The sequence below is a fragment of the Diabrotica virgifera genome, chromosome 3 (genome assembly GCF_917563875.1).
Source record: "Diabrotica virgifera virgifera chromosome 3, PGI_DIABVI_V3a".
Lineage (NCBI taxonomy): Eukaryota > Metazoa > Arthropoda > Insecta > Coleoptera > Chrysomelidae > Diabrotica > Diabrotica virgifera.
In genome coordinates this window covers 132853210-132875529 of record NC_065445.1, presented here as the reverse complement: position 1 = coordinate 132875529, position 22320 = coordinate 132853210, and the positions used below count along the sequence as shown (strand labels likewise).

Below are 22320 nucleotides of genomic sequence, written 5' to 3'. Positions count from 1 at the left end.
AGCTAGGGAATAGTTTATTTTAAAACTGAGAGATAGCTAAAATTCGTAATTAAGACAAACCTTTGGTAGATTTCACCTCAATGCTGGACCCAGCGGCATCTTCAGAGTTTCCGGAATCATCCTTAGATGCTTTATTTGAAATAGTTGATGACCCAGATGAACTTCCCGCTTCTTCTTGTTTGCTCTTTAAGTTCGGAGATTTTGGAAATTTATCGCCATCTTTTTTAAGACTTTTCAGAACTGGATTTACTAGGTTGGTGTATTTTTCTATAACCTTTTAAAATTGTACCATATTAGTATATCATTAGATGAGTACATTTTTATTTGGATATTGGTTATAAGTTTGATAAGTTTTTTCAACATAGAAGTAAAAATAATTTTTGGAAGCAAAAAGTTTGTAAATCATACATTCATAATTCAGGTGCCCAAAAATAATGTAAGAAGATTATTAACTTCGTGTCGAAAACTATATAACCCGATAAGGGAACGCAAAATTTTACAAAAACCTCCAAAAAAAATAAAGGAAGGATGAAAATTTGGGAATAGGTAGTTGAAATTGTCTATCATTATTAAGAAAAAGTTTACAATTCTACATCCCCTCCATTTTACAAAAATTGGAAAATACGGAGTGAATTTTTTTTTTTGGGGGTGAAAAAAATACGTTCAAAATAAGTCCGGAATTGAATATAATGACAAGGCCGCACCTACATTGGATCCGATTTTCTCCGATCAGATCAGATCCGACGTCGGCCGACGTCGGAATAGAAAATAAACCCATAGTATTAAATGGGGGTGCCTACATTGGATCCGTTTTTCTCCGATCCGATCAGATCAGATCAGATCCGACGTCGGCCGACGTCGGAATAAAAAATAAACCCATAGTATTAAATGGGAGTGCCTACATTGGATCCGTTTTTCTCCGATCCGATCAGATCAGATCAGATCCGATATCGGCCGACGTCGGGAGTAGCTTCTCCTATTCTCATCGAGAAGTGTTTGGTTTCATTCCGATTGGTTGCAAGTTGAGTTGCAATTTTAGTTGCAAGTTGGTTGCAAATTAGTTGCAAATTGGTTGCAAGTTGGTTGCAAATTGGTTGCAAGTTGGTTGCAAACTAGTTGCAAACTGGTTGCAAACTAGTTGCAAACTGGTTGAAAACTGGTTTCAAACTGGTTGCAAGTTGGGGGTTGCAAGCTAACATGTTTAAATATATTAAATTCATCATCTCCTTAACACATCTTCATCGGAACTCATTGTCGGTGGTCGGTGGTCGGAAGATTACTGAACCAATGTAGGCACCCTCGCCGGAAAACCGGTCTGATCGGATCTGATCTGATCGGAGAAAGACGGGTAGGCCGCACCTACATTGGATCCGATTTTCTCCGATCAGATCAGATCCGACGTCGGCCGACGTCGGAATAGAAAATAAACCCATAGTATTAAATGGGGGTGCCTACATTGGATCCGTTTTTCTCCGATCCGATCAGATCAGATCAGATCCGACGTCGGCCGACGTCGGAATAAAAAATAAACCCATAGTATTAAATGGGAGTGCCTACATTGGATCCGTTTTTCTCCGATCCGATCAGATCAGATCAGATCCGATATCGGCCGACGTCGGGAGTAGCTTCTCCTATTCTCATCGAGAAGTGTTTGGTTTCATTCCGATTGGTTGCAAGTTGAGTTGCAAGTTGGTTGCAAATTAGTTGCAAATTGGTTGCAAGTTGGTTGCAAAATGGTTGCAAACTGGTTTCAAACTGGTTTCAAACTGGTTGCAAGTTGGGGGTTGCAAGCTAACATGTTTAAATATATTAAATTCATCATCTCCTTAACACATCTTCATCGGAACTCATTGTCGGTGGTCGGAAGATTACCTAACCAATGTAGGCACCCTCGCCGGAAAACCGGTCTGATCGGATCTGATCTGATCGGAGAAAGACGGATCCAATGTAGGCACCGCCTGTCGGATCGGATCGGATCTGATCTGATCTGATCGGAGAAAATCGGATCCAATGTAGTGCACACCTACATTGGATCCGATTTTCTCCGATCAGATCAGATCAGATCAGATCCGATCCGATCCGACAGGCGGTGCCTACATTGGATCCGTCTTTCTCCGATCAGATCAGATCCGATCAGACAGGTTTTCCGGCGAGGGTGCCTACATTGGTTCAGTAATCTTCCGACCACCGACCACCGACAATGAGTTCCGATGAAGATGTGTTAAGGAGATGATGACATTAAATATATTTAAACATGTTAGCTTGCAACCCCCAACTTGCAACCAACTTGCAACCAGTTTGCAACCAGTTTGCAACCAGTTTGCAACCAGTTTTCAACCAGTTTGCAACCATTTTGCAACCAACTTGCAACCAATTTGCAACCAACTTGCAACTAAAATTGCAACTCAACTTGCAACCAATCGGAATGAAACCAAACACTTCTCGATGAGAATAGGAGAAGCTACTCCCGACGTCGGCCGATATCGGATCTGATCTGATCTGATCGGATCGGAGAAAAACGGATCCAATGTAGGCACTCCCATTTAATACTATGGGTTTATTTTTTATTCCGACGTCGGCCGACGTCGGATCTGATCTGATCTGATCGGATCGGAGAAAAACGGCTCCAATGTAGGCACCCCCATTTAGGCCGCACCTACATTGGATCCGATTTTCTCCGATCAGATCAGATCCGACGTCGGCCGACGTCGGAATAGAAAATAAACCCATAGTACTAAATGGGGGTGCCTACATTGGATCCGTTTTTCTCCGATCCGATCAGATCAGATCAGATCCGACGTCGGCCGACGTCGGAATAAAAAATAAACCCATAGTATTAAATGGGAGTGCCTACATTGGATCCGTTTTTCTCCGATCCGATCAGATCAGATCAGATCCGATATCGGCCGACGTCGGGAGTAGCTTCTCCTATTCTCATCGAGAAGTGTTTGGTTTCATTCCGATTGGTTGCAAGTTGAGTTGCAAGTTGGTTGCAAGTTGGTTGCAAGTTGGTTGCAAGTTGGTTGCAAATTAGTTGCAAATTGGTTGCAAGTTGGTTGCAAAATGGTTGCAAAATGGTTGCAAACTGGTTGCAAACTGGTTTCAAACTGGTTGCAAGTTGGGGGTTGCAAGCTAACATGTTTAAATATATTAAATTCATCATCTCCTTAACACATCTTCATCGGAACTCATTGTCGGTGGTCGGTGGTCGGAAGATTACTGAACCAATGTAGGCACCCTCGCCGGAAAACCGGTCTGATCGGATCTGATCTGATCGGAGAAAGACGGATCCAATGTAGGCACCGCCTGTCGGATCGGATCGGATCTGATCTGATCGGAGAAAATCGGATCCAATGTAGGTGTGCACTTAATACTATGGGTTTATTTTCTATTCCGACGTCGGCCGACGTCGGATCTGATCTGATCGGAGAAAATCGGATCCAATGTAGGTGCGGCCGTAGGTGTGCACGTAGGCACCGCCTGTCGGATCGGATCGGATCGGATCGGATCTGATCTGATCGGAGAAAATCGGATCCAATGTAGGTGTGCACTAATTAAGCAACTTTTGTTCTAGAGTTTTTTTTTACTAAGTCAATACTTTTCGAGTTATTTGCGAGTGAATGTGTTCTCATTTTTAACAAAAAAAAATGTTTTTGGACGGTTTTTCGGAGATAACTCAAAAAGTAAGTATTTTAGCGAAAAAAATATTCTTAGTAAAAATATAGCTTATAAAAAATTGAAAAAAATGGTGTATGCGTATGGTCTGCAGACCCAGTAGAAGCAGAGTTGCAGCTGATGAAATGTAGGTTTATTCTTCGTCAAATTCCAAATCGAATATTTCAATGTGAAATAACCAAAAAACGGAGCACTTTTCGGGGAAAATTCATTACAACTTTTTTAAAGTTTTAAAAAGGTTTATTTTTGTTTTTTAAAAAAACTTGTAATATTAAAAGTACGTGAGTTACGCTCAAAATATTGTTGGTCAATTTTATTTTTTGGTAAAGAAATGGCGAAAATCATCCCTTAATTAGCTTCTCAAATAAAATTAATCGTTACCGCTTTACAAATTACTTTACTTATGTAGTGTTTATATTATCTATGTTTCATCGGTTCGAAGTGCTCAGTTTTGAAAAAAATTGTAATTGTTTATGGAATTAACTTAAAAACAATTAGGAATACCAAAAAGAAGAGTAATAAAATGTACGTTTTGCTTTTCTGAATAATTTTGATTTTTTGTTTTCTTGTTAGACAAAAATTGGTTATGCTATGGCTGTTCAAAATTTACCTTAACTCGTGATTAGTTACTCGTTCAAGCCATTTTAACTACAGCTTTTTCAAAACGAAGCACTTTGAACCGATGAAACTTACAGAGCATATAAATAATACATAGTCAAAGTAACTTGTGAAGTGGTAATGTTAAAATGTGTATGTGATGCTAATTAGGGGGTGATTTTCGCGATTTTTTTACCAAAAAATAAAAGGGACCAACAATATTTTGAGCGTAATTCACTTAATTTTAATATTACAAGTTTTTTTAAAAAACAAAAATACAGTAGAACCCCGATTATCCGTGCTCCTCGGGACCGGACGTTGGCACGGATAATTGAAAAGCACGGATAATCCAAACATTTATTTCTTATTGTAATACATATGTACGTATATACATACATGTTAAATCACTAACTTCTTAATTGACTTTTTTAAAAAAGATTTATTTCACAAATTACACTTATACTTTGTTCTATGATAAATTGAAGTAAATAAAATTATATAATGCAAATATGTTACTAGCGAGAAACTAAAATGACGAGTGATACAATAATGTTAAAGTACTAAATTTATAATCTTCCTACAAACTGTGGTGTCGGCATTTCCCACGAAAGGCCAGCTTTGGTCAGAGGTTGACGTCCATGCATGGTCAGCTATCTCTATGGGAACGCTTGCTGGAAGGATGATGAAATAGGAACTGATATTGCGAAACCAAAGAGTCGGTAACCCTTGAGTGGTTCAAGGTGACTATTTTCACATATAACAGCTCCCCTCATTAGTGAAAAGTCGATGCCTTGCTTCGACTTTTAAAGTTCAATTGGGGTTTCTGATATTTCTTCATTTTCTGGGCTTACGTCTGGTCTTCTTTTAAAGGTTAATCCTTTAAGTTTTTCTTTAATGGAACTGCTGCGATGTGGTGAAGGTGGAGGTGAGTCCTGCGGATAGTTCATGGCAAGTCTTGGAAATCTTTTGCGTCTACATTTGCAGAAGATGTATGCAAAAACTAGAATGATAATTAATGATAAAGACAATATAGTGAACCAAGGCAAATGTTCTTCGATGAATGGTTGGTTCATGATTCGGTCGAGTTCTTCTGAATATTGGTCCAGCTTGTGTTGTGCAATGTTTAAATCGTCTGTATTGATCTTATTGAGTTTTAATGGTTTCAAATTTGGTATGTGGTTTCTTCCCTCGAAATGGTCACAACATCTGTATGGGACATTAACTGGATGGCTTCTGTAGGTTATATTTGGATATTTATTATCGATTTGATCTCTGGCGTGAACTCTGGTACTTCCAATAAATGCTGTACATTCGGGTAGTAATCTTAGAATTGTGTTTACTCTGATTGTCTGTGTACTGATGTCTTTTCTTGCACACTTAATCGTAATTGGTAATGGATCGGATACTGTTATTAACCATAAATTTCGGTCAATTTCCTGCACATTGTAATCTTGTGCTAAAAACGTTGACATCTGACAAGTTTTTGGTAGGACGCTAACTGGTTTCAATAACTGGGCTTCACAGATAGTATCGCTGTCTATTGGATAGGGAAGAATATCTGTGCACATTTTTTGGTTTGGACTAATTGATTTGCATTCTTCTGTGTTTCGGGGTAATACATACGAAATTGAATCATCATCTCGCGCTATATACTTATGTATTGTAGAAAGTGTATGAAAAAGACCAGTTTGATTATCTAATATTGGTATCGAATATAAGTGGTATAAGGTATAGATTTCGGGGTCGACTAGTGGGATTTCTAGGACGAATACAATTTTTGAATCCAGTTGATATGCTTGAAGCTTTATTATATCAATATACTGGGCTATATTTGAGGTATAGATGGGCAATGGTAATACATTATTTTGTAAAGATTGTGAGATAATCTTCAATGAATCTAGTAAATCATTGGGAGAAATAATTGAACTGTGTAAAATTTGCAATCGAGAAAAAGTGATGGCATTCAAAATGTCATTGAGATAATTTTCTAAAAATATGTAGCTTTCCATTAACGATTCACACAAATTTAAGGTTTGTAATTGTGCACGGTAAAATGAGATGTCGTCAGCAATGTCTATAAGAGTAGTTTCGATATCGTGTAGGTCTTTGTTAAAAGTTTGTTCGTCTATTTGTAATCTTTGGATAGTGGTGTTAAAAGATTTTATGACAGAAGTTGTAACAGAGATTTGATTTTTTAAGAGTGCTTCTATTTGATTTTCATCTCTAGTGATCCTATTTATACATTGATTGAAATATTCACCGTCTGATGCGTCTAAATTTCCACTAATAGATTTCCATAAGGTTCCAATACCATTGATTAATCCTCGTTTTTGGCGTGGATTATAGGCTCGTGTGTCGGCAATTACTTCTCTATATTTTAAATTTACGGAATTTGAAATTTGTCTTATCAAACTAATATGTGTTTGTACCTCAGATTGAAATGCAAGTTTTCTTGGTGTATCGGCATTTGTAAATTTATCTAGCAAGTTTTCTAAAATTTTGTCGTTGTTGGATATAGCAGTTTTTATAGGGAGCAATTCCTTGTAAACAAGTAATGTCCATTTATCATTAGATATTCGAATGGTACCTTCTTCGTGATAGAAGATTCCGACTGTATTATTTATGGGAGAGAGGTGAAATTGGGAGTAGGCGACTGAAAGTAGTCCATAGAATCTGTAAAGAAGAAATTTATTCAAAGTATGGTTTTAGTCTGTCAAAATTTACTTTAGAAGTTTGATTCGTTTGGGGATTTAGGATAATGGCAGAATTTGTAAATAATTCTTGAATTTGAAAAGGTCCATTAAATAAATTTTCAGATTTTGATTTTATTTGGGATTCTTTTACGTATACCTTGTCACCAATTTTAAAGTCAGGGCGTTGTGATGAAATATTTTCATCAAATCTTACTTTAGCTTTTTCTTTGGCTCTTTCTGTCTTCTCTCTGGCTACTTTATAAAAGTATTCCATACGGTTATTAAGATCTCTAACGTATTTGCTAATTAGGCTTTTTTGATTATATAGTGTTTCTGGTGGTCGTCCTGCAGTGTGTCCAAAGACTAGTTCGTACGGCGTGAAACCGTGTGTTTTGTTTTTTGTATTATTGTAACATATCACTGCATAAGGGAGGATCACGAATGGGTGATCATTGGGATTTTCGGATTTATTTGCTCGGATCATTTCTGATAGTGTGGCATGGAATCTTTCTACAGATCCATTGGATTGTGGATGACTTACACTAGAAAATGTTAATTTTATTTCATAGAGGTTGCATAGATCTTTAATTATGGCATTTTCGAATTCTCGACCACAGTCACAATGTATTCTTAAGGGTGTTCCGTAATGTTGGAAAAATAAAAGGAGTGTACTCGCTACGGTGACTGCTTTCTTATCGGTTAAAGGGTATGCTTGAGTAAATTTAGTTAGTTCATCTCTAATGGTTAATGCATAGTTTCTAGTGGGATATTCAAATATGTCTATGTTGATTCTTTCAAATGGCGTTTTCGGAGTTTCTGTTATAACTAACGGTCCACTTAGATTTTTTCTGTAAATTTTAACCTTTTGGCAAATTTCACAGGCTTTTATATATTTTTCGACATCTTTTGCTAAGTTCTTCCAATTATATTTTTCTTTTATACGTCTAACGGTTTCGTTTATTCCTCTGTGCAAGTTATTCTTGCCACAATGGTAATGTTCTAGGATTTGTGGGGTTTCGTCTTCACTTGCCTGTTTAATTACATTTTGGCAGATTTTTAATTTAAGTTCTTTGTCCGCAAATATATAGGAAAATATTTCTAAGATGGGAAGTTCGAGATTATTTTCTATGCAATAGGTCTTTGATTCGTCAAATTGTTCTTGGTTCGCATAAAGTATGAGAAATAAGTATGACATTACTTTTTGTGGATCGAAAGGTAATGGGATAATGAAATATTTTCGATCTTTTACGGTTTTACTAGATACGATATTGATCCTTCGGTTACTGTATTCTATATTTTCTTCGAATATGTCACTCATAATTTTTTCGTGCAGTTCCTCAAGTTTGTTCTGCCAGAAAAAGGTAACGATATTCTTGTGAGATTTGTCTAACAGTTCTGCATTTGACGTTTCTATTTTGGAGTAATCGATAATAGATTTTGTTCTATATAATTCAAGAAACTTTTCGAATTCTTCGGACATCTTTTCTATTCCTTCTTCTGTGTCCTCTTTTTCTTCTTCGTCTTCTTGGATCTCTGTTTCATCTTCGTTGGATGCGTGCAGGGCAAGTTTTGATTGAAAGTCTGCACAGTCCTTAAAATGGTTTATTTTTATTCGTGAGAGTGCATCTGCGTTTCTGTTAATTTTTCCTGAACGGTGCTCTATTTTGTAATTATATTCCTCAAGTTTTAGGCGCCAACGGGCTAGGCGGCTTCCTGGATCTTTAATTGAAAATAGCCATGTAAGAGGTCGATGATCAGTAATAAGAGTAAACTTGCGACCGAAAAGATATGGTCTGAAATGTTTTACTGCCCATACTATGGCTAGCAATTCTCTTTCTATTGTGGAATATTTGGTTTCTGCACTGCATAATGTTCGTGAGGCATAAGCGATTGGCAGATCTTTTCCTAATGGGCCTTGTGACAAAACGGCTCCGATTGCGAAAGCACTAGCGTCAGTAGTAAGTAAAAAGGGTTCCTCAAAATTTGGATATATGAGAATTGGGTCTGTCATTAGAATATTTTTAAGATCGTTGAATGCTTCTTTACATTCGGTATTAAAAACAAAAGGGATATCTTTTTGAAGTAATTTAGTCAGTGGTTTGGAAATTTTGGCAAAATTCGGTATAAATCTACGGTAGTAACCTACTAGGCCTAAAAATGATTTTATTTCTTTAGTTGTCTTGGGTTCTGGGAAACTTTTTATGCATGATACCTTGGCAGGATTTGTTTTTACTCCGTGTTCTGTAACGAGGTGTCCTAAGTATGCGACTTCTTTTCTTAAGAATTCACATTTATCTGGTTGTATCTTCAGATTTGCTTTCCTTAATCTTTTAAATACTTCTGTCAGTCGTGATATGTGCTCATGAATGGTGGCTGAATAGATGATTATATCGTCCATATATACTAAACATCTTTCGTTCTGAATTCCTAGGAGAATGTTATCCATTACTCGTTGAAAGGTGGAAGGAGCATTCCTTAACCCGAAAGGCATACGAACAAATTCGTAATGTCCGTTGTCAACTGAAAAGGCTGTTTTTTGGATATCTTTTGGATCAATTTCAATTTGGTGGAATCCGGACGCCAAATCTAATGTTGTAAAGTACTGACATTTTCCAAGTTGGTCCAACAATTCTGAAATTTGTGGGAGTGGATAACGGTCTTCTGTTGTAAGTTCATTGAGTTTACGATAGTCAATAACGACTCTCCATTTCTGTTTGCCAGATGCGTCAAGTTTTTTGGGTACCACCCACACTGGACTCGACCAGGCACTTACTGAATGCCGAATTATTCCTTGTTCTAGCATTTTTTTGGTTTGTGTCTTGACTTCTTCTTTGTGAACCTGCGGGTATCTGTAAGATTTCGTGTATATCGGTTTCGCGTTGTTCGTTTCGATTGCATGTTTAATTTCGTTCGTGAATGTCAGCTTGTCACCTTCTACGTAAAATATATCTGAAAATTCCGTACAAATGTTTAGAATTTGTTCCTTTTCTTCTGAGTTTAAATGGTCAATTCTCAGTTGTTCTTTAATTATTTGTTCTCTGTCTATAATTGGATGTTCGCAGTGATTTTCGTCGTAGGTGAAGATTGTCTCCAAGTTTTCTATAGGTTCGATAGAAATATTCGAAAATTCGATTACTTTTGGCATTGCATTAGCATTAATGACAGAAGTTAAAAAGTCTCCATTTTCGTCTACATGGACTAATGCGTGAGGAATTCGAACTTTTTCGATTTCTTGGGATGATAGTATTGCGTCTGTATTAGATAGGTTGCATTTTAATTTAAATATTTGTTCTGTTCGGCTATCAATAGAAATTTGGTTTATTTTTTCTTTTATTCGTTTTTTCTCTGGTCTTGGGATGTGTTTTTGTTGGTCATGAGTGTTTTCGTGAAGTAAGCTGTTATTTTGTTGAGCTTTAATGTTTGTGTTTGATTTCGGATATGTTTGAAAATTATTTGGCGGTACTATTTTTGTAGGAAATGTCGCCGGAGTATTTTCTGTGGGCTTATGTGTGTCTTGTCCAACTTTATGCAGGGTAAGGGTTTTGAAGTTTGTATGAAGTTGTCTGGTTTTAAGGTCTATTACACATTCGTAATGGTCTAGGAAATCTAGGCCTATTATTCCGTCAAAGTCAATGTCTAAGTTAAAAATGAAAACTTTGTGGGGGTTATCATCGGTAAAGGGAATAAGGACAGATTCTGTAATTAAGAGTTTTTCGTCGGTTATGCCTTGAATGGTAACATTTTCTGGGGATCGATTATGATAATTTCGTGCAGTATTCTCTTTGAAAACTGTAATTCCTGCACCGGTATCAATTAGAAGTTTAAAAGTATTCGTAGCGTCATTAATATAATATAAGTTTTTAGAGCTCATTGTGTGAAAGGGGCTTACAGGAATTTCTGTTCCGGGAAGTTCACATTTGGATCGAAATTGTCCAAATTGAGGGCTTGTATTTGTTGTTGTACGTTGATAATATCGGTTGAAAGGTTCGTATGTACTGGAGGATGGTTCTGATTGGGTAGTGAAAGAAAATCCTGATAATTTTCTGAATCAGGTGTATCATTGGTAAAATAAAGGGCATCATTGGTATAATCAGGTGTATCATTGGTATAATCGTAAAAATAGTCAGTTTGGAGATCATTTTCTGTATAATAATCTCCATAAGATTCTACGAGATCATCAGGGTATTCATTAAAGACATGGGCTCTTTGCTGAAAATTTTGAAAATTTGGATTTCTCTGAATAACAGTGGGGCGATTTTGCGGTTGATTTTGAGAAGGGAAAGTCGATCTCTGTGGGTTTAAATTTTGTTGATTGGAAGAGTATTGATTTTGATTATTTTGGTAGTTTTGTGGTCTACCATTATATTGATTTTGGTAGGAAGGAAAACGTGAGGAGCGGCATTCGCTACTTAGATGGCCAATTCGTCCACAAATTGTGCATTTAGAAAAATTAGATGAGGTTCTTCTCATCGGTTGGGAAGGTTTTGGATTATTTTGGTTATCTTTATTTGATTTTTGTGTTTCGAAATACGACAACTGAAGTTCACGTCTGATACGGTTACTGGCTGCAATAAGATCAGGAGGGTTGCTAGCTCTAATTATTTGTCCTAAGCGGGGTTCTAGTCCAGTTAAAAGAGTATTCAAAGCCATAGAGTCAATTAAAGTGCATTGGGCTTTCTTTTGGTCTTGGGTTAGGTCTGACTTTTGGATTGAGGCGTGCATTTTTGCATTTAGAACTTGTAGTCTGTTGAAAAAGGTTAATGGTGATTCATTTGATAACTGTCGAAGTCTTTGTAGGTCATGAATTAAAGATGTGAGATCTCTACTATCTCCGAAATGAAGGTTTAGTAAATTTTTTATGTCTGTGTAAGAACTTGGTTTTCTAGAGTTTATTAATTGAGCTGCTTTACCTCTTAGTTTATTTTTAATGTGAATCGTTAATAAGATACGTTGGTCTTCCGAAGCCATTCTGATCGCGCAATCACATGCGTCTAAAAATGTTGGAAGAGAGATTGGGTCTCCTTCGAATTCAGGAATTATGGAAAATATTTCTGAAAGTTTGTAGGGTTCAATTTCAGCTTGGGTTTGTGAACGGGTTTCAGGCATTTTGATAATAATATGTCAGTGGAAGTATAAAAACAGAATATACAAAATACGAAAAGTAAAATATGGTAAAATAAAATAAGGTAAAATATAGTAAAATATGGTAAAATCAAGTAAATATGGTAAAAATAATGTAAAATATGGTAAAAATCAAGTAAAATATGCTAAAATCAGGTAAAATATGGTAAAATAAAGTAAAATATCGGCGAAAATATAATATAAAATCAATGAAATGCGTAAATAAAAATGATAAAATAATAAAAGTATGTAAGAAAAAATATTTCATTATTAGATAATCAACTTGGCTTGACTTACTGTATAGTCAAGATTATAAATTGAAAATAGTATGATGTATGTACGGTATGCTTGCAAATATTAAAATATTAAAACGAGATGATTCAATAACTTACATTAACAGAAACATCGAGGACGTCTTGTTTTCTAACGGGATCTGCTACCAGGGGCTTCACCAGGTGTTCCTTCCGTAGTATCCAGTTGAATGAGGACGGCTCTAGGTTCTTTTTCCGTTGAGGGATAAGGATCCGCCGTTGCTAGTTAGTTTCCTTGTTCTATCAACGTTGACCGGATCCTACTGACTGCGCCAAATGTTAAATCACTAACTTCTTAATTGACTTTTTTAAAAAAGATTTATTTCACAAATTACACTTATACTTTGTTCTATGATAAATTGAAGTAAATAAAATTATATAATGCAAATATGTTACTAGCGAGAAACTAAAATGACGAGTGATACAATAATGTTAAAGTACTAAATTTATAATCTTCCTACAAACTGTGGTGTCGGCATTTCCCACGAAAGGCCAGCTTTGGTCAGAGGTTGACGTCCATGCATGGTCAGCTATCTCTATGGGAACGCTTGCTGGAAGGATGATGAAATAGGAACTGATATTGCGAAACCAAAGAGTCGGTAACCCTTGAGTGGTTCAAGGTGACTATTTTCACATATAACATACATATAGCCCTACCATAAAAAGACAACAGAAAAAATAAATCTTTCATTATGAGTATCCCTCTCCGCGTATAGTTTCCGTCGAGTGATTTACAGTGATGTTATTTTGATAAAACCTCAAAAATGCAATTTAAGTAATATAAAATCATAGCACGGATAATCCGCAGCCCGGATAATCCGCACACGGATAATCGGGGTTCTACTGTAAACCTTTTTTTAAACACTTTAAAAAAGTTAAAATGAATTTTCCCCTAAAAGTGCTCCGTTTTTGGGTTATTTCACATTGAAATATTCGATTTGGAATTTGACGAAGATGAATCTACTTTTCGTTAGCTGCAACTCTGCTTCTGCTGGGTCTACACCTACAGGCCTCATGTCTACACCATTTTTTTCAATTTTTTATGGGCTATATTTTTGCTAAGAATATTTTTTTCGCTAAAATACTTACTTTTTGAGTTATCTCCGAAAAACCGTCCAAAAACATGTTTTTGTCTGTTAAAAATGAACATAATCACTTGTAAATAACTCGAAAAGTATTGACTTAGGGAAAAAACTGTATAGAACAAAAGTTGCTCAGAATTAGTCATTTTATTAAATTCCGGACTTCGAATGTATATTTTTCACCTTCGAGAGGGGGTATTCCCCTCCATTTTTCAAAAATGGAGGGGATGTAGAATTGTAAACTTTTTCTTATAAAATAATAGACAATTTCAACTACCTATTCCCAAATTTTCATCCTTCCTTTATTTTTTTTGGGGTCAAATTGTTCTTTGATCGGGCTAATATGAACATCCATAAAAATCAAACAAAGTTTGAAAAGTTTGTCATTAAACAAAGTCAGCTCCTAAACGCTTTGACAGTTGAAAAAATTTAAATTTCACCCTTTTGCTTTTTAATCTTAATGGTTTACTTATTTCCAGGTTTACACTGATGATGGTCAGTCTGACCGAAAACGTTTTGTACTTCCACTCCTTCGTGGATAAATTTTAAGGATTTTTAATAAATTCATATGCCTACATACAACAGAAGTGTTTACTTCATTCCACGTTGTTATATTGAAGGTATACAGCCAACTACAGGGTTTACCCCCTTTTTAAAGGTTTAGACTTTGGTCTTATTCCTACAGGTGTCTGCTTAGTTAGTTACTTAGATATTTCACCTTCCTGCTTCAATTTGTTGGTTAACTACTTCGAAAAGAGGAGAGCAAAAATGGTGAGTATTATTTATTGTTGCAAACAGCTTAATTTGACAAAGAAAACAGTACCTTTTTACTCTATGAATATAAAGCACCTGCCCAAAAATGCGAGAATGTAATTTTCATAATTATATTTTTAAATATTGTTGCTGTGAAAAGTATGCATTCTATAATTGAACATTATTTTATGAGAGAGGTTCTGCAAATGTTTATTGTTACTTGTGGGGTGAAGCAGGTGCAAAAAGAGGCTGCAACGAAATTTGTACAGTAGTTTACATGTGTTTAAAAAAGAAAGATATTGAAGCCACACATTTATTTATTTAGTACCCAAATAACAGTACTGGACCAATTACAATCTGGGTTAGTGTATTAAGCGTATTAGTAAATTTACCGTTTACAGATCATAAACATAACAACAAAACAGTATAAAATACATAGACTACATAAACGCCGTTTATATGTAAGTGTGTGAAAAAACTCAAAATGAGAAAAACACACTCACATACGAACAACGACGAACAAAAACTTATAAAGTAATTAAAGAAAAACAGAAAATACATAGTATGTAAAACAATTAAATACAAAAATACAGAATAAATATATAATATAACAGCAAGATGTTAAAAAGTGACTGGTTGCAACCTAATATCGTTAGCAGTATTCTTAATGATGCGTAAATTAGAATTGAAGATGTCAAAGAGATCAGAGTTCGCATTGTAGTGAGCTTGCATTTGTACTAGAGGTGACTGCACCAAAATATTTGATCTGGCTCTGTTAACATAAAACGTTTGTGAAGTACGAGAAGCAACACGTGGTACGTGGAGATTAAGAAGTTGCAATAACTCAGGAGTATTTACTTGATTGTTAATAATTTTAAATAAAAAGCATAAAGATTGAGTTATTCTACGACGCTGAAGACTTTGCATCTTAAATTTATCGAGAAGTAGCTCTTCAGAAAATCCCCTAGCAGGATAAATGCCAGTGGATTTAAAGTGCATACTTTTTAAAAACCGCCTCTGTACTGATTCCAAAACAGTTGTGTGATTTTGATAAATTGGAGACCAAACTATCGATGCATAATCGAGTTTGGGGAGAACAAGAGATGAATATAAAAATTTGCAAGTGTCAATATCGGTAAGTTCTTTCGCATTTCGTAAAATGAAACCTAGAGTACTAAACGCACCCGCAACGATATTAGTGATGTGTGGAACAAATGATAGTCTGCAGTCAAATATGACCCCCAGGTCCTTAACAGAGCTGGGGCGACAAATTGAAGTATTATGTATATGATAATCGTAGTGTGTTGGAGAAGGGCTTCTAGAAAAAGACATAACATTACATTTAGACGCATTTAGCTGCAAACAATTAGTGTCACACCATATACTGATTTTATTTAAATTTTCTTGAAGTCTAATGCAATCGGAGGGTGACTTAATTTCAAAAAATAATTTTAAATCGTCCGCATAAATTAGTGAATGAACATCTAGGTCATCAACAATATCATTAACGAATATCACAAACAATAGCGGCCCTACAATTGAACCTTGAGGTACTCCGGATAACTGAGGAAAAGGGGTTGATTTAAAACCTCTAATTTGTGTATATTGCCATCGATCTGTAAAATAAGAGTTAAATAATTGTAACAGCGTAGGTGTGACTGAAATAGAACTGAGCTTATTCAGTAGAATTTTATGACTTAAGCGGTCAAAAGCTTTGGAAAAGTCAGTGTATATGACGTCGACTTGAGCATTTCTGTCTAATGCTTCACACAGGAATTGAGTGATATTAACAAGATTTGTTAAAGTAGATTTACCACTGATAAATCCGTGCTGTTGGGGAACTATGAATGGTGAAATGTGGGTGTAAAGATGTTTATTTATACATATCTCGAAAATTTTACTAAAGTTGGATATGATAGCAATAGGCCTATAGTTTTGGATAGAAGTTCGATTTTCTTTCTTAAACACAGGGACAATTTTAGAAACTTTCCATTGTGTGGGAAAGACCGAACTGGATAATATGCAGTTAAATAAAGTACACAGAGTTGAAATACGTGGGCACAATCAATACACATGAAACAATTGCGACGCTGTTCTGGACAGAATCGTAACAAAGAAATGCTGGCTATGCTATCCTACTTCATCGAAAAAAGTGAAATTATAAAGAATATAAAACACATTTCTGTTACCAGGATATACAATGATGCCCGTAGACTTTGTGCACAGTAGCATTGAATTTTTCAGCCGTCGCAAAACTGTGTGGTCTCATATGCAATTCAAGAACAAATCCTTTTAACTATGTTACCGAGTCATTGAAATTTGCTAATTTTTTAAATTGGCAACATTTCTCTGAAACGTTAATACCAAACAAATTCAAAATCAACATTAGTAAACTTCACAAAGTCTTGTTAATAAAGATAACCAACACAGCTTGATTTTCAAATCAAGTATGGATTCTTGATTATTGATAACTTATTTTTTAAATTTTTTTAATAAATGCATAATTGTAATAATTATTGTAATGTATCATTGATTCTCACCAAATAAAACACAATTAAAATAAATCTTATGCAACGTGATTGCTTTAAATTTGAACCCAACAAGCATCGTAACTATCTCAACAAAAAGCGTGACACTTAAGCGAAAAAATTGAAAAACAAAACATCGTAAGTAAAGTCCTTTTCATGAGCATTTTTCAGTAAGTCACAAATGATAGAAAAAAAGGTAAGTCCGTGATAATACACATTTATAACATTTATTCTAACATGACATTTTAGTTAAATCTGACAGTTGTCACATTTTATTTGCAATTTGGCATAAAAACAAATCAATTGTGTTTATTGCATTTATAAAATGGTATTTTCTTTGATTTGTATAGTCTTATAAATAATTTATATTCCATTACTTGTAATCAGTAAGTCTGAAGAAAAGGAATGCTTATCTAAATTAGAAAATGTAAAAAAATGGCAGTGAAACCTTTGCACTATGCTGCGAACTTACCTGGTTCTTCGTTAACAGAACAAAGCCTCACTGGTGAAGAGCATATATTAGCTATGTAGTGTATAGACAAGATATTAACCAAGCATCCCAAGTTTATTGACAAAAAAGAAAATATTTTTACACAACTAACAAAGTTCTGTGCAAAAGCAGACCTTTGGTCAATGGATTTTATTTGGCTTTCAGCACAATCAGTAGATTGTATAAGCTGGTGACAAGGAATGTTCACCAAAACTTCTTTAAAATATTAGGCAATTATTACAATACTGGGGTTACCAGCTTCCAACGCCGAAACAGAGCGTAGTTATAGCACATACTCTTTCATACATAATAAAAGGAGAAATAGACTGACTATAGATAGAGCAGGGAAGTTAATGTATAATAGCTCATAATTAAAAACTTCTAAAAGACTATAAACATGGAAAAATGGTATATGATGAGAATCTTTCTATAACTCACCTGTTGGAACCAGGGCAAGACTCTAGATCCATATCAGAAAATGAAAGATTAAGCGAGACGGAGAGAGACTCTTCATAATACAGAGTACAGCTTTGTGAAGAAAATTTCTCTGACTCACAAGAATAGACTCTTATTTTTATATATTTTATAATTATAATTCCTAAGAATTTTGTAGTTTCTTCCGTTATTATTAGTTAAGAAAAAAGTTCCTGCTTCAATACTATATAGGAATACAGATTACCTGAAGTAATTTCCTATATAATCAATTTTGGTTTGTTTATTGTAATGTTATCTTTTTTATTTTAATATTTTTTTAAATAAAATAACTTTTAGACTAATAAAAAAATATTCAGAGTATTTTTTTATTAAGTTAAATAAATTTTAAAAGTATTTTTGGGCACTTAATTTATAACAGATTTTTTCTGTAGTCGGAATACAACAACAATAAGTAAACCTAACTACTGATTTGTATAATTTATTATAATAATTTTAATAAAAATGTAATATTTCCATAAGTCTCCGAAAGTTTCCAAAAACTTTCCGGCGTTCGAATCTTCCCGGAAATTTTACATCACTAATTATTAAGAGTATAAAATATGTCAAATAATAATTACACTTTTATAAAAAAGAACTTTTTAATAATAATTTTTTTTTATTATTTATAGGAGAAAATATAAAATAATTTGACGATATAAAATGCTTAAAATTCCAAAAATTACACTATAATAAAAAAGTACTTTTTAACATGGTTTTGTTATATACAGGACACAACATGTTTTGAAAGAATAAAATATGAATTTTTAGTAGGTGTATTGCTGTTAAAATTATAATTCCAAAAATTAGACTAGTATATAAAAGTACTTTTTAAAATACCACAGTTGTTTAATAGTTATAATTTATGATATAAGTGTTAAAAGTACACGTTTAAGGCACTCATGTAAAAGTTTGCAAAATGAGCGATAGCGAGTTCTACAATTCACATGAGTGCCTTAAAAATGTACTCTTTAACACGCATATCATACAATATTTTTTCTACAAACGTAATTACAGGACAGTATCTACAAAAACTTTTACTTGAACTTAACTGACATTCCATTTTTATATTTTTCTGACATTGCATCAAAATTGTCTATACGGTCAATACGAACTGCAGTGCCTTAAAAATATTTTAAAGCACTAGTGCCTTAAAGTAGCATTTTTAACGCTCGTATGGAGTGCTAAAAATTGCATTTTTAACACGGTTGTAGAAAAAATGGTATATAATAATTAACTTATAAAATATGAATTTTAAGTACATCAACTTTTAAATATTTATTAAAAAAAATTAAAAAAAGATACGCAACAGCTGTGTTTGAACTAGGGAACTTTCGATCTGCAGTCACTGACCCACCATCAATTTGTAGATATCGATTTATTAACGTAATTTAAAATACCATTGCATTAATCAAGTTTTTAAAATAGTTTGAAATAAAAAAAATCGATTTATCCATACAGGGTGATTGATTAGTGGGGTAAAACTCCGTAGATCCGTTATAGTAATAGATAGCAATAAACGTTAATAACGAAAATTGTAGCCAACTTTGATTACAGATTGATAATAAATAATCGTAAATTGTCAGTTTTAGGGCCGGTTGTTCGAACGCTAATCAACAATGATCATTATCAAATATTTAATTACTGTCACCAACTGTCAATGTCAACTTTGTTTGGGTTGCTGAAAACATAATAAGAAATTACTTAATCAATTATGTTAGTAATTGTAATGTTAATTGATTAACTAATCTCATAATTTTAATCAATTATGTTTTCAGCAACCCAATAAAAGTTGACATTGACAGCTTTGGTGAAAGTAATTAAATATTTGATAGTGATCATTGTTGATTAGCGTTCGAACAACCGGCAATAAGACAATTCAGTCATGGCTTGCCTAAAATTTGGATAGATTTAGACCCGTAATTAATAATTTGCCCTGAAAAATGAAAATATCTCGAAAACTAATAAATTTAGACATAGGGAATGTTATATAAAAATTAAAGTATGGTAATGGTACTTTTCGATAGTGATATAAAATACAGGGTGTTTTATTTAAAATTACTGAGAAAATAATCTACTTGCGTTTTGACTCACCCTGTATTCAATATAAAGAAAATTAGCAATATCGATCATTTATGAAAATTTTGGCTATAAATAAAAAAATATGGCATCAATAAACCATTGCCGTTGTGCGTATTTTTATTTACACAGGGAGTTAAACTTGTTATGATTTTCATATAAAATTGGTTATAACTTTGTAAATACCCTGTATAACATACTACACATTTATATTTTTGTAATGGAGAAGTTAAGAAGATTTCGAATATAAAATAAAATACAGGGTGTTCCATTTAAAAAAACATAACTTTGATCTGTCACTATGTTATCAAACACCCCGTAACATTCTAACTAATTTTGTAATGTGAAGTTCAAAGTTTGCTACAATTTTTGTTATTAACTTTTATCGCTATCCATTACTATAACGGATCTACGGAGCTTTACCCCACTAATTAATCACCCTGTATAATAGCAGTTAAATATTGCATTGTTAACTAGGTCTAAGCTATTCTCAAAATTTCAGGTACCTAGATGGCCTAGAACTATTTTTAAAATGGATAACAAAAATTGCGGAGGCCGTGACATCAACCAAGCCAAGTATATAAAAACGTTTTAAAATGAAAATTTTTCAATACTGCTCTTTAAAGTTTTTTATTAGCACTGCTGAAATAACTATTACAACTAAATATCAAAATGGTGAAGAAATATTATTCATAACTGTAGTAACTACTTTACTTTCTATTTTGATAATACTTTACTAATTATAAAATTAAAAATATAGAAGAATGCAGAAAGATCTTTTTATGACTTATACTATTAGTACATAGCATGTTAGAATTATTTTTACGTCAGATCATATCTCTTTTTGAAAATATCCAAATTTTGTTTGCATAATTTCCTATTACTACTTCAATGTTTCGCTATTAATGGGTTAACATATCCCTTCTAGGATAAACAGAACTGTAATTTAGTCCAAACCAGTTAATACATTTTTTATACCAACAAAAATGAGATATTTTAACCAAATGTTTCAAATATGATGTGCAAAATAATTTTGAATTCGGTTGCAAAGTAGAAAAAATATTTCTCTTGCATTTTCTTTGTCTAACTATTTTAACCTTTAACTACCCGCGCATCAAGTTATAACATTACATGCCAGGCGTACTTTATACGCCACAAGAAAATACACTTAAAATCAGCGGATTTGTTTATTTTTTTTTTGGAAAAATACACATTTTTTAAATGTGATTTTTTACATGAAAAAAAGTATTGTTTATAAAGAAAAATATATTTTGTGCCATAATGACTAAAAAATAATTAATATAATATGTACTTATATCACTACTTATATTACTATCATCGTGGCGTATATTGTCCACCACCGGAAACAACAAATAATGAACTGTAAATTACGAACTTCCCAGAACGCCGATTATAACGAAACTAAAACCAATTGGAAAGCACGTTCCAGTAATAGGTTAGACAGACAAACAAAGTCAAAAATTAAATTTTTAAATATATTTGCAGTAGAATTCTTATACACATACAAAATACCCCAGCTTGTGTAGTTAAAGGTTAACTGTACTAATATCAGTTGACTAATTCAGAACGATTAATGGGACGTTAAAACATCCGATCTTTAGCATCATCTGAAATTTCTTAAACATATCGATTTCATATACTAAACATTGATAAAGTGCCCATTCTGACCGATTTGCATTTCAACTATACCATGTACATATATCTTAATATACAAGGTAAAATCAATATGAAGATATGAAGAAAAAGTTTCACAATTATAAATTGACAAAGAGACCATTTTTCATTGCTTACATTAAAACAATTTGCACATTTCCAAACAATTTTCGAGGATCTTAATGAACCAGAACCTTTTATATGTACTCCATAGTTTCAAAACGATAGTAGAAATCAATAAAATATTGAACCAAAACTAGTCAAACATTAAAAGTAGTCAAACCAAAAGTAGTCAAACCCAGAAAGTAATTTGTAGAAAAATTAGAAATTTTTCAGGGCTGTTTTGTGAAGAGGATTTCTCAAAATACTGCTAAAGTACAACATCTTATTTCACTGAATTATAATAAAGAAAATATAAAATTTGATGTAGATATGATACATTATTTGTTAGTAGAAGATTTTCACTATACCCTGTCTACTAAATTAAACTTGGAATTCAATAAATTCTAACATACTTAAATGAGTCATTACCTGTTCAATGGGCATCGTAGCTTCTTCATACAAATTATCTACGTTTTCTTCTTCGTCACTTTCTTCTTCACCCTCCTTTTCACCGGCTATTTCCTTCAGAACTGCTACCACATCTTTTGTAGGAATAGTTGCATCAAATTCCAAAAATCCTTGAATCAAAGCTTGCATGATATCACCATCTTTATAAGCTTGTGTGTCTTTTATAAATTGAGGTAACTTTTGAGAACAATATTGGGCCACCTCGTGACCCCCATGTCCATCGTACACCGCAAATAAAGATGTGTTAGTGTCAAAGTCCAAGATGTGATTGTGAGC

General features: G+C 33.7%; 1 protein-coding gene across 1 annotated transcript in view; it reads right to left on the bottom strand.

The window, feature by feature from the left end:
- Nucleotides 1–22320, bottom strand: part of LOC114342402 (uncharacterized) — a 135185-nt gene that overhangs the window by 47977 nt on the left and 64888 nt on the right. The window contains exons 2-3 of the mRNA XM_050645544.1: nt 22006–22320; nt 61–274 (exon numbers count right to left, since the gene is read on the bottom strand). The exon at nt 22006–22320 is cut by the window's right edge and continues 3 nt beyond it. Coding sequence (XP_050501501.1) covers nt 61–274; nt 22006–22320 — 529 coding nt within the window. The remainder of the gene's footprint in view (nt 1–60; nt 275–22005) is intronic.